This window comes from Gambusia affinis, linkage group LG10, assembly GCF_019740435.1.
Source record: "Gambusia affinis linkage group LG10, SWU_Gaff_1.0, whole genome shotgun sequence".
NCBI classification, from domain to species: Eukaryota; Metazoa; Chordata; class Actinopteri; order Cyprinodontiformes; family Poeciliidae; genus Gambusia; species Gambusia affinis.
Genome location: NC_057877.1, coordinates 6182874 through 6195040, shown reverse-complemented (window position 1 = coordinate 6195040; position 12167 = coordinate 6182874). Strand labels below are relative to the sequence as shown.

The following is a 12167-nucleotide window of genomic DNA, read 5'->3' as shown; positions in this document are numbered from 1 at the left end:
TGGTTAAACTAACTGCCCACCACGTTTTATGCCCACCCCAGTCTACGGCTCTGTTGCTGTGGACATTTCCCTTAGCAACCAAAAGGCACACCGTGTTAACTACAATGGTTGGTGAGTTTAACCTTTTCACAGCGTCCAAGAACTAGTTTAACTTACAAACTATATTAGTTAACATAATATAGTGTGCACAAATAACATGTGCATAAACATGAGACTTGCCATTGTTGAGATTTTATTGTTGACTGACTATGAAAGCATAAATGAGTAAGCCATGGCATTTGTGGAATGTCAATATCTCTCACAAAACAATCTAAGTGTTGCTGATGACAGTAGTGTTAGCACTAACTCCGATATAAAATTCTGCTGAAAGGCGAGAAATAAACTTTTACTAGCTCTGATTAAAACCAAAATAAACAAAAACAAGCAAAAAACAATGTCACAATCTTTAAGATTTGAAATCTAATATCACAAGGTTTATGTTGCTATCTGAATTTTGTAAGTTATTTTTCTAAATTGTAAATCTGAATAAATTAGCTTTTGTTCCTTTACTCATATTAAATTAAATACACACACACGGATAGAAACATTTACATTTTTTTAATTTATTTATTCAGTGTATGTATTTTTAAATTATGCTTAAATAATCGCTGGAATAGCAATTTAATCGATATATTCTTCCTTTATGTTTAATATTACTTGATTGTTAGCGCCAGATGAAAAACGCCCTCATTAATAAGTTGTGGTCACGTGGGGTGACTCGCGCAAACTCTGCCGCACACCTCCTAGTTTGATTCTATCGCAGATGACGCAGTAAGGTCCAGTGAAGATGGCTCCCTTTCCGGACGAGGTGGATGTTTTTACTGGCCCACACTGGCGAATGAAGCAGCTGGTGGGTCTGTACTGCGATAAGGTACGGATGGACAGCTCCACTCAGTTTGTAAGAACAAGCATACGGCCTGCGGTTAAAAAAGGAGTGTTCGCCAGCTAGCACGCTAGCTAGCTGCTGTTAGCTGGTTTGTTTGGCAGTGAGTGTTGAGACGGAGTAGTTGAAATGCTCCTGGCTTGTCTCGGGACTGCTCCGCCGTTGTTCAGTTGATATGTTGTTGGACTAACATCTAACCTTTTATTACTTTAAATTCGGTGTTACGTTTTTCATAGTAAATTGTTTGTATCTTTAGCACAACTGAAAAGCAGCTTCGTATTTGGTTAGCCTACATGCAGTGTGTTTTGTTATGCAACATGTTTTAAGTGTGACACGCACGCCTTAGTGTTTCATCAGGCAGGGTACTCATAATACTGGGATTTGAAAGAGGCTTCCTGTCACAGCCTACGATAGGTGTCAGATATGCTCAATTAGGACACTAACTAATGCACTGTTAACCTGAACAACGGGGGTTACAAAACACTGCACAGCTGTTATGTTATACATGTTTTGCAAAGCATCTGTTAGCATAATATGACTCGAGCAATAGGAATTTGAGCTAATGCCAGTTCAAGAGTAAATATAAATAGTTTTTTTCATTTAGTTTTTTTATTATTGACTCAGGCATGTCTCTTCTCCACAGCTGTCCAAGACAAACTTCTCCAACAACAATGACTTCCGCTCCTTTCTTCAGTGCCTGTGTGCCACCTTCAAGGAGTTCAAGATGCACGAGCAAATTGAAAACGAGTACATCATCGGTCTTTTGCAGCAGCGCTGCTGCACCGTCTACAATGTGCATTCTGACAACAAACTGTCGGAGATGCTGTCTCTCTTTGAAAAAGGACTGCAAAGCGTTAAGGTGAATCTGCATTCAAAACCACCTAAACCAGCTCAGTGTCGTCATGCCCTCGCCGTAATTTGCACCTGCTGTGCTTTTTAACAATGGACCCGCAGAAAAATACCAGGGTTATACCATAGAGGGATACCATAAAGTGCATGTGCTTTTCCACTGATGGTTGGTTAACAGCCTGTCATTAAATTAACTGTGATGTTTACCACACAACATCAAACAACAACGTCAGACCTGTTATTATTATTATTATTTTTTTTTACATGTACATGCAATTTATGAGAATGTGTACTTTTTCTACTCGAAGTACTGTTTAGTTTATATTATGGGAATTTTAGCATCTGCTATAATCAAAAGTCAAAACTATTTCATTGCATTTCTAATGAAATAATAAGACTTAAAGAGTCAAACATTTTTTGTCTCAGGATTTAAAAATGACATTCTGAGTAAATGTTGTTTTGAAAATCTGACCTTCCGCTTTGTCAGCAGCTTAAACAAAAATCTAATTTTGGGTTAGATTGAGATCTGACTTCCCTTTGAAAATATGTTTTCCTGAGAGATAAACAATACTGCTCTGATATATTTATAAACATTTGAAACGTGTTCAATTTCCCTCGTTTTAAAAACAGAAAGTTTGGAACATTGGGTCACAGGGAGGTTAAACCATAATAATCCAGCTTCACAAACCTAAGAATAGTAACAGTGTAACAAAAATATTGCTACATGTCAGCGAAAAGTCCTTACTTGTGAAAATATCAAGTCTGCAACTTGCCTTTTGTCAGTTCTGATTGAAAACGTGATGAAGCTAATAACTCATAAATCTAATGAAATAACTGGACTTAAGGAGACAAACATTTTTTGTCTCAGGATAAAAAAATAAAAAAATTTAAAAAAAGACATTCTGAGTAAATGTTTTGTAAATCTGACCTTCCGCTTTGTCTTCACTTCGTGGTCTTTATTTTCTTTTTTCTTTTAAAAAAAAAGAAGCCCATTACATGTGGAGTAAGTAAGTTTTGTTGAGGATTAAAAGAAGCAACAAATTACTGATTTGATTTTCTGATTGTAGAGTGAATATGAACAGCTCAACTACGCCCAGCAGCTGAAGGAAAGACTGGAAGCTTTCACACAAGATTTTCTGCCACACATGAAGGAAGAAGAGGAGGTATAAAACACTCAGATTTATTATCATTATTAAAGACATCTGTAATAATTGGAAAGGCTTGTTATTATAATATTGTAGATATTAGCCCGAGTCTAACTCGGCGTATGAATCTGTTGCAAGTCATTCTTAAACTAGAAGTGTGTTGCAGGTGTTTCAGCCTATGCTCATGCAGTACTTCACGTATGAGGAGCTGAAGGACATTAAGAAGCAGGTGATAGCGCAGCACTGCAACCAGCAGCAGTCGGACTGCGCTGCCGAGGTGCGGAAGGGCTTCAGCTTGTGGACCCAGGCTGAGGAGCTGCAAAAGGCTTTTAAATATGCTGATCACGAGAAGACGGATTACGGTAAGCGTATTCTTTAAAAAAAAAAAGTTTTCCGTTTTCTTTACAAGCTCACTCTTAAGTTTTTGTTGTTGTTGTTTGTCCAGATCTGGAACAAAGAAGGAGTTCTTCTTCGACCCACGTCTCCCAGCTTCCCGCAGAAATCATGCTGAGGCTTTTCCATTTCTTGGGGCCCGTGGATCTGTGCCGCTGCAGTCAGGTGTGCAGCGCCTGGTCAGACTTGGTCAAGACCGGCTCGTTGTGGAGGCACCTGTATCCTGTCCGCTGGGCCAGAGGTATGCTTTAGTTTTAAAGTAAACCAAATTACGAGTATGAGTATGTCAAGCTTCTAAAATATTTATTAATGGGATGAATTATTATGCCCCACGAGGCAGTTCAATTTTACTGTATTTATTTATTGCTGACAAAATCAATTTTATTGCCAGTTACGGCCACTATAGTTTGGTTAAGGAAAGTCAGTACAGATTCCTCTTGGGCAAAGTCTTCTCATGACTCTGGAGCAGGGCTCTGCAACCTGTTACTCCAGAGCCACAAGTGGCTCTTTGGACTTTCTACAATAGCTAAAAATGATAAAGAACAAACAATTGTTTTCAAAAATAACTAATAATCCCTCATTGTTCTTATGTTATGGTTTTTGTCTTATGTTGACTTCTTTAACTTTGGTTTCATTGTTAGTACGTTCTTAAAGCTTTCAGATGTTAACGTTGAGAGAGATATCGTTTTGATGGGGTTTTTTTCTATAGTGTTAGTCATTTCTTATATAATCTCTAAACAGAGCTTTGAACAACGAACGCAAACATATTTGATCGAGGCAACAGAAATTATTCAACAGCCGATTTCTCTTTTCTTCAAGAAAAGAAAAGAAGAAACAGTTTCATCTCTGTGGTGTGCATCTGTGTCTTTTTCTTCAGGTGATTATTACAGCGGCCCTCCAGGGGATCTCGACCAGGAGCCAGACGACGACTGGGTGAAGAGCCGGCAGAACGAGGGCCGCGCTTACCAGGAATGGGACGAGGATGCTGATGTTGATGAGTCAGGTGAGGTTTGGTTTTCAGCTAGTTTTCATCACTGTGGGGAAGAGTAAACGGTATCACCAGATATGGCATCTCCAGCTGAAGCTGAACCGACTCGTAGGGTTGGAAATGTTTTGTCTGAATCATTACTTGCAGCTTCTGTGTCTTCCCAGATGCTTCCGGTCACAGTGAAGGCTCCCTCGCTATCAACACGGCTCAGAGGGAGAAACGGTTCCTAAATGGGATCATCCAGCACCTTCTTCCCACTGTGGGTTCTTCTGTCAAGTCCATGATTCTTGCCTATAGTTCTACAGTTTCAAGCAAAATGGTATGTGGCACAAGACTTTTTTTTTTTTTTAATGGTGTTTCCAACTAAACATCCTCTGAAAGTTCTGCTCTGTTTTATTCGCAGGTTCGTCAAATTCTCAGCCTTTGCCCCAACATCACTCACCTGGACCTGACCCAGACTGATGTTACCGATTTTGCTTTTGACAGGTAAAACCTCAAACTGGGTTCTCTTTTCATAAGCGTATTCTGAATAATAGAAAATGACATGCCCTCTCCTTTAAGAATCCGTTATTGATTAAAGAATTTATCTGACATTGACTGATCTTATCGATCAATTAACAATTGATTGATGGAGCTGCCTTTTTTTTGAAAACCTAAGAGGGCCAACTGTCTTTCTATAACATAAAAAGCTACGTTCTTCGTAATATGTTGAATTAAAAAAAAAAGAAAAAAGTATAATTTTAGCATTATTTTGTGTCAGCTACTATTAAGTTGCTGGCAAAGTTTAAATTTGTTTTTCCCATTAACACATGGGATCTAATTTTTATAGTCTGATAACACATTTGGTTAATCTCTTAAAAGATGTAGTTTTATACACATGTAAGTCTTTTTTTTTCCCCATGGGTTGATGGCACAATTTTTTTTTCATAAATTATAGTCTTTGAACTAAATTATGGCAATTGTTATTTATTAAGAGAATTATAACATTGTATAGGTAATATTATAACAAATAGTATCCTAATAAATATAAAATATGTTACTTTGTTGGTGTACATTTTAAGAAAAAAGTTTGCGAATGCTTAAATGAGACAACGGTACGGATTGCACAATCATAAACTGTTTCTCGTATGGACACCACCATCTTTATTTCTGTATCAACTGGCTCCTCTTAAGGATGACCAGCTGCACCCTCTTCTGGATGGAGGTCAAACTACAATGCTAAGACGTTATTAATTGATTGGAACTCCTTTAAATCTAAAACCATTAATCACAATTTTTTGCATCCGTTGTCTGCTTGGTGAGATTGTTGCTAAAATGATCACAGAGCTAAATACTCAGTGTTGTTTCCTGTCTATCCTCCGTCAGCTGGTCCTTTCTTGGAGCTTGCCGCTCTCTGGAGCACCTGGATTTGTCGGGGTGCGAGAAGATCACCGATCACACCCTGAAGAGACTGTCTGTGGGTCTGGGCGACCCCACGTCCTCCGTCGGTTCGGACAAACACTCAGAGCGACGAGCCAAGCTGCTCAAAAGCTGCCCTGTGCCCATTACACTGGTGGAGGAGAGAAACCTGCACGTGGTTGGGCGAAGGCAGCAGGCCATCATTTTCAAACACGGCACCGGTCGCTGGGGCTCCGCCTGCATCCCAACTCACGTCTGGGTCCTGGACACTTCCAACCTCGCTGACATTGAAGACGCCGCAGAGTGGAGTCATCGCGGCGGGATGCCTTTCTCCGAAAGCTTGGCGGAGACGACGCAGCTCGTGGGAGGCTCATGCTGCTGCAAGAGGAGGAGGAAGCACAGGACCGGCTCGGATTCATCCTATCTGCATCAGCAGTACGCCATATCTGGGGAAATGTTTTGCGGTCACTCCACCTGCTGCTCAAGCGAGAAGGCCCTCAGGACTTTTACTGGGCCCCAAAGCGAGTCGGGCACAACCAGAACCAGCACTGCAGAATTGCGGACTAAATGCTCCCCATTAGGGCGGCAGCAGTGTCTGGAGCCCGAGAACAGGACTGACTGCTCAAAGGCAAAACGATCCCTTCGGTTTCTCAGCCTCTCTGGATGCTACCAGATCACCGACCTGGGCTTAAGGTAATGATCACACTTTGATTTAAACAGATAAAAAATATATTTACTTAGACTTCATTTTACCAGGATAAAATCCCATTGAGATTAAAAACTTTTTTCAATAGACTCGAAGTGAAATATGTTTCACTTGAAAAGTAATTAATTTAGTCTTTTCATAGCACAGATGAAGTTTTAAAACATTCAGAAATACTTTTTTAGTGATTAAAAAAAATATTGAAATAACCTATGCCACTTATTGAGTAAACTTTTCTATACAAAAATATACAGTTTGGATCCAATCATCAGTGAAATTTACACTTGTTTTAATAATTTTTAAAAATAATGTATTATTTAATCATATTATAAAATTTATAAATTATTGTTTTATCATTTATTTTTCATGTCTATATGAGTCTGGAAAATGGATAACTCTTTTTTCTTTTTTCTTTTAAAGAAATTAAGTTTCCTCACATTTTTCTTATTATATTCTAGAGACTAAACCTCAACTAATGCCTACAGATAAGAACAAATTTTAAACTTTTTTTAAAAATTGCTGAATCACATGTTGAATTGAACGTTTTACTTATCTGTATTTTTCACTTACTGACTAGCTGCACCTTCATTAGGAATTCAGAAAACTGTCCCTTTTTTTTCTTTTCCTTTTTTGAAAACCACTTAGTTTATAGAAATCCTTATATTTCAGGTTGAACTGGACTGGTTTGAAAACTTGGTCTAAAATGCCAAAGAAAGTACTACTGGAGCATTTATAAGAATCTTTGCTAAACAAAATGAAGGCAACATTTGTTTTAAAGAGTCAAGCAAGTTTATACTTATTTTCTTCTATTAACATGTGAATAATTATTTAAAAAAAAAACTAAAATGAATCCGTAAGAACCCTGACTCATCGGTCCAAAATAATAAATTTGCTAATGAAATATTATTCAGTGGGAATAATGAACAGCGCAGCTCCCATTAGCCTTAAGTCTGGATTAACCATATCCATTTATTTGCCTGTGCTGTAAGTCTACATTACTATATACCTTTAACATGGTGGCATTCCCCTCTTGATTTTCAGGGCGTTATCTCAGCGTGGAGGACTTCCTGTCCTGGAGCATCTCAACTTGTCTGGCTGCCTCTGCATCACTGAGGTGGGGCTGCAGGAGCTGGTGTCAGCCTGTCCTTCCCTCGATGATGAACACTTCTATTACTGCGACAACATTAATGGTAACACAAGCCAAAGTGCCAGAGGTTGTTTTACATTTCTGCCTTCCACAAAATCCTTCATGTTTGTGTGATCTAGGAAGTGCCTTGATGCAGACCTTTGTCTCTGTTAAAGTGTAATATTTTTATGATGACTGTAAATGATTTGCCAGTGGACCTATAACAGTGTGCAGCAGCTGTTACAGACGGGTAAGTATGAATTATGCTAGTGTCAGCCACACAGGCCTATGAGATGAGATGTGTTACCAGTTCAAAGTGTATAAATATTAATGATGCAAGTCATCCATTAATGACTTAATCTAAAGCTGATTGATCTTATCAGTAGACCAACAATTATTTGATATGTGGCCATTTTCTTAAAAACCTGAGTTTTCCCCTGTGAATAAGGTTGACCGTCTTTCCATAACATAAAGGGCTACGTTTTTTTAACATACCAACCCCCCCCCCCCTCCCCCTCCGCACTTCCCAAAAAAGTAAAATAATAAAATGGAACAGAACGGGCACAACAACACATTAGGGCCATTGTAGATAGGGAAAAAAATAGGAGTAAATTTGCACCCAAAAACTTGACATTTTGAGATTAATCTCAGACATTTTCTAGAAAAAAACCCTGGAATTTTCAGACTTTCAGAAGTTGACATTTTTCAACTAACTTTTAAAACTCAGAATTCTTCAAGTTTGTTTATCTGGAAAATTTCTGAGATTTTTTGGTGGAAATATACTCCTTTTTGTATTCCTGCCTACAATGGCTCTGAAGTGCTGCTGTACAAAAGAAACCTCTCAAGTTGCTGAATAGAAATGTTAAAGACGAAAAGAATAAAAGATGAGACAGAAAGATGTTCATACAAGGTACCTGTGTCTGTGGTTGTTCCACAAGGAACGCTAGACTGAGAGCTGTTTCAGTGATAACTTAAGGAGCTTGTTGAATGTTTCTATTTCAAAACAGAAGCACGTAAAGTAAATTTTGCATCCTACACCGGACTCTGTTCGGGCTGTTTTTCTTGCCCATTCTGGTATGCTACCGCCTCCTTTGTTTCTGTATCAACTGATTCCGCTTAAGGGTGACCAGTGGTGCCCTTTTCTGGACTGCTGCCAAACAACACTAAAAAAGATCTTAAGTGGGCGCTATTAATCAATTGGAATCCATTTTAATTTAACAAACCATTAATCGTCAATTAATTGTACGTGGGTTGCTGCATCCCTAATAGATTTTTTTATTATTTTTTTTGTAGCACGGTATTTGCCTCTTCTTGTCCTGATGTGTTTATCAGTAAGTAATCAACTCGTGACTGTTCTCTGCAGGTCCTCATGCAGACACAGCCAGCGGTTGCCAGAACCTGCAGTGTGGTTTCCGAGCCTGCTGTCGCTCCGGAGAGTGATTCCCGCCTACCAACGCTCCCATAAAAACGTCACATCTCCCTATTGTTGCACTTTATCCTGGGAAATAACATTTGCTGTATTTTGTCACTTAAAAAGTGTTTCTTGATGAAACTGTAATTTTTGCTTCCGTTATTTCCCTACTTATTTAGTGGAGATAACCATTTAGAAAGAAGAAATAAATAACCGGCCAAAAGAGTACACGTTGGTTCCTTTGGCTTTGAAAAAGACAGACAGAACAATTTTACACAATTTTTTTTTTTTTTGTTATTTTTTTTTGTAGATGGAAGCTGACTGTTCCCTAATGTTTGTGCATACAACTCTTAACCACCCCCATCCTTTCATCCCTTTGCAGTTGATGCTGGTGCAGAACATTTTTACCTTACTGAATTCTGATATTTTCCAGAATCAGGCACCTTCTGAATCGATCTACAGGATAAACACAAAACGTATGATTTTGGATCCAGGCAGCAAAGACATAGGAACAGGCACATGATGTTGCCATATGTTTTGGTTTTGGTTATGATCTTTACCATTTTGCCCTTTCAGCTCTCCCGTAAAGGCTTTTACTCTATTTCCCCTTTTCTTTATGCACTCCAGTGGATAAAAAAGAACAAATGTTAATATGAGGTGATCACAGGGGCTCTGTTGTGTACATAACTGCTTTATCATTTCTGGTTCTACAGTCTTGCATGAGATCTGTTGAAATTGTCAACTGGTAATAAAACTTTAGGCACTGCAGTCTGTCTACCTTTTTGGGTACAAAAATACATTTTATTTTCAAAAGTGTTTCCCTACTGTGTATAATCTGGAGTGATTCTTTTCTACTGCTATTCCAATTCAAGGCATATAAATATTTCTAAGCACTGTACACAAGATATTTATGCCATGTTGAGAGATGCACAATAATTAGGTAAAATGTTATACATTTTAACAAAAAAAAAAAAAGTGAAATGAGTGTACTTTTTAGTCTTTGTCAGGTGCGGACGAGTGAGGCGAGGTACACCCACACAGACAGCACGTTGTTGGGATAAGGATGTATGTACACGGCCAGTGCAAACTCCACATTGGAGGAGTGAATATTGTGAACCCCAGTGCTGTGAACTGCCTCTATGATTGGTCCGACCTCAGAAAACGGCAGATGGAGGGGGAATCCTGAGATCTGAAAAGACGGGGATCCGCAGTCATTTTTAGATGACGTTCTCAAAATAAAGTGACATCTGATGCTAGTTTCCATAGGTAACATTGAAGATGGGATTCAACAAATAGGAAGCAGTGTTAACTGCAAATCATTGCATGCTGTCCTTTTATGGAAATTGATCAGTACTAAAGGGTCTCAAAAGTTTTCCAACTCACCCTGTAGTCTCCGAGGAGGTTCTGCAGCTCGACACGGTGGCCCTCTGCTACATCCTGACCACGACTCAGCTCAAGTTTGGGCAGGAATTGTTTCAGGGTGGTGTTGCAGTACCGATTCCAGCGAGTTGGGTGACGAGGGCGCCACTCCATAATCTTCTCCTTTAGTATTTTCTCAACTCTATTCAGAATTAAATGGTAAAGTGTAATTTAAAAAAAAAAAAAAAAAGGTGTTTGTAGTTGAACACTCTGGATCAGTACAGAGATAACTCAGAGCTGCATTTATTCCTGTAACTCACCTGTCCTGAAGCTCTGCTGCAGCTGCTTTGTCTGTTTGGCGGTACACTAACTCCTCTGGCTGTGAGAGGAAAAATAGTTTGTGAGATGCAGGTGTTGGCAAGTCACACTTAAGACTTTTTAAGACCATTTTAATTTCAGATTGGATGAAATTTAAGACAGAAAAAACTAAACACAGGGAATGAGTGGGGGTTGATGCTGGCAGCAGAAGTGAGCCAGCGGCAAAAACAAAGATTGTCCACCCAACCGGTTGTTCATTTGTACTTAGCCATGATGGCTAACTAGCTAGCTAACAAGAGTATTTTAGCAGCTATTTACCAACCGCCTTTAATCAGAATGCACTGAAGATGTTTGCACAAGACTCAAGCTTTTGCTTGACAAAAATGTCCCGCAAGACCAAAATAAAACCACATACAAGCCTGAATAGTCTTGCTACAACAAAATTTAACGCTTCTAATTAACGTATTTGAGGTCAACTTACATTTTCTCAATGAATCTAAGACACTTTAGGGATGCACAGGCACTCTAGAGAAAATTAAAATACAGATGTTTATAGATAGTATTTTTTACATTCACCTGTACACTAGACAGCCCCGGGTGAGAGAAGGAGCGGGAAAAAAACGGTTTCCACATTTTGGCCTTGGTGACGTCAAAGTTGGTGTGTAATGGTGAAGGATTTTTCTGAATGTTGAACCAAACCTAAACAACAAGCACCCCCACAAATCTTGTTATAGAGGAAGGCAACATCAACAAAGACTGTATCATGTCACATTTAACTGCTCATTTTTCACTCACGTTGTCAGCATTAACCAAGCAGCCAACGGTTTGCAGAGGGCAGAAAGTGTCGCCCTTCTCATAGAACTGCCCACTGCTGGGGTTCCAGATGAAGTAGCCACTCTGCTCATGGGTCAGAACATATGCTGTTGGTCCCTGTGAAAAATCCACATGTCTGAAAGCTGCTCCCAGACAGTTCTCTCTCGACTCCTGGAGGTTTTTGAAATGGTTCATTTTCCAGAAACCAAAAAAAAAAAACATCTGTGTGTTTTCTTTTTTAAGCACTTGGGCTGATTTTAGAAACAGTTGAGACCCAAAAGGAAGAATAAAAACATGAAAAAAGTGAGTTTTGCATAATAGGCCCCTCTTAATATTTTATCAACTTTAAACCAGAACGTCTGGTTGGTTACGTCGTTTTATTATGATTGTACTTGGCAAAAAAAAAATAAAAAACAAGAAAAGGATAGAAGGTTTGTTTTCAATCCCTTGCGGGAGCAAATTTCAACCAAAGTTTCTTCCACCAGAGCTGTGGATCACTGCAGCTCCTCCAGAGTTAAAACATGGCACTCATGGCTGCTTCTAAAATTAATTTACCATTTCAGGTGGGTGACCATGTCTTGGAAGGTTTGCAGTTATTCCCTACTCTTTCCATTTTAACTAAAGCCCAATGAAATATATTGAAGTTGCATTTGTGACAACACGCACAAAGGTTCAAGGTGCACGGTTTGTTTATGAGGCACTGTCGCTACAACAGGTTCAGGTTTAACAAGTGAAGCTCATC

General features: G+C 39.0%; 2 protein-coding genes across 6 annotated transcripts in view; one reads left to right on the top strand and one right to left on the bottom strand.

The window, feature by feature from the left end:
* Window positions 1-32: 32 nt before the first annotated feature.
* Window positions 33-9703, top strand: fbxl5 (F-box and leucine-rich repeat protein 5). 3 transcript variants are annotated; one of them, XM_044130069.1, is made up of 12 exons: window positions 33-111; window positions 803-910; window positions 1566-1781; window positions 2839-2934; window positions 3083-3278; window positions 3362-3550; window positions 4187-4312; window positions 4462-4616; window positions 4701-4783; window positions 5663-6388; window positions 7440-7588; window positions 8888-9703. In XM_044130069.1, the coding sequence occupies exons 2-12, from the start codon at window positions 827-829 to the stop codon at window positions 8962-8964; spliced, it is 2097 nt and encodes a 698-aa protein (XP_043986004.1). In that variant the 5' UTR covers window positions 33-111; window positions 803-826; the 3' UTR covers window positions 8965-9703. The 3 variants fall into 3 exon arrangements, with proteins under 3 accessions (XP_043986004.1, XP_043986006.1, XP_043986005.1); XM_044130071.1 differs by having other exon boundaries at window positions 46-107; XM_044130070.1 differs by having other exon boundaries at window positions 77-111; window positions 787-910.
* The window catches only part of cc2d2a (coiled-coil and C2 domain containing 2A), a 19121-nt gene continuing 16017 nt past the window's right edge, over window positions 9064-12167 (bottom strand). For all 3 annotated transcript variants that reach the window (XM_044130060.1, XM_044130061.1, XM_044130062.1), the window contains 5 exons: window positions 11408-11542; window positions 11189-11311; window positions 10615-10673; window positions 10319-10496; window positions 9064-10124 (listed from right to left, as the gene is read on the bottom strand). In XM_044130060.1, coding sequence (XP_043985995.1) covers window positions 9939-10124; window positions 10319-10496; window positions 10615-10673; window positions 11189-11311; window positions 11408-11542 — 681 coding nt within the window. In that variant the 3' untranslated portion in view covers window positions 9064-9938. The remainder of the gene's footprint in view (window positions 10125-10318; window positions 10497-10614; window positions 10674-11188; window positions 11312-11407; window positions 11543-12167) is intronic.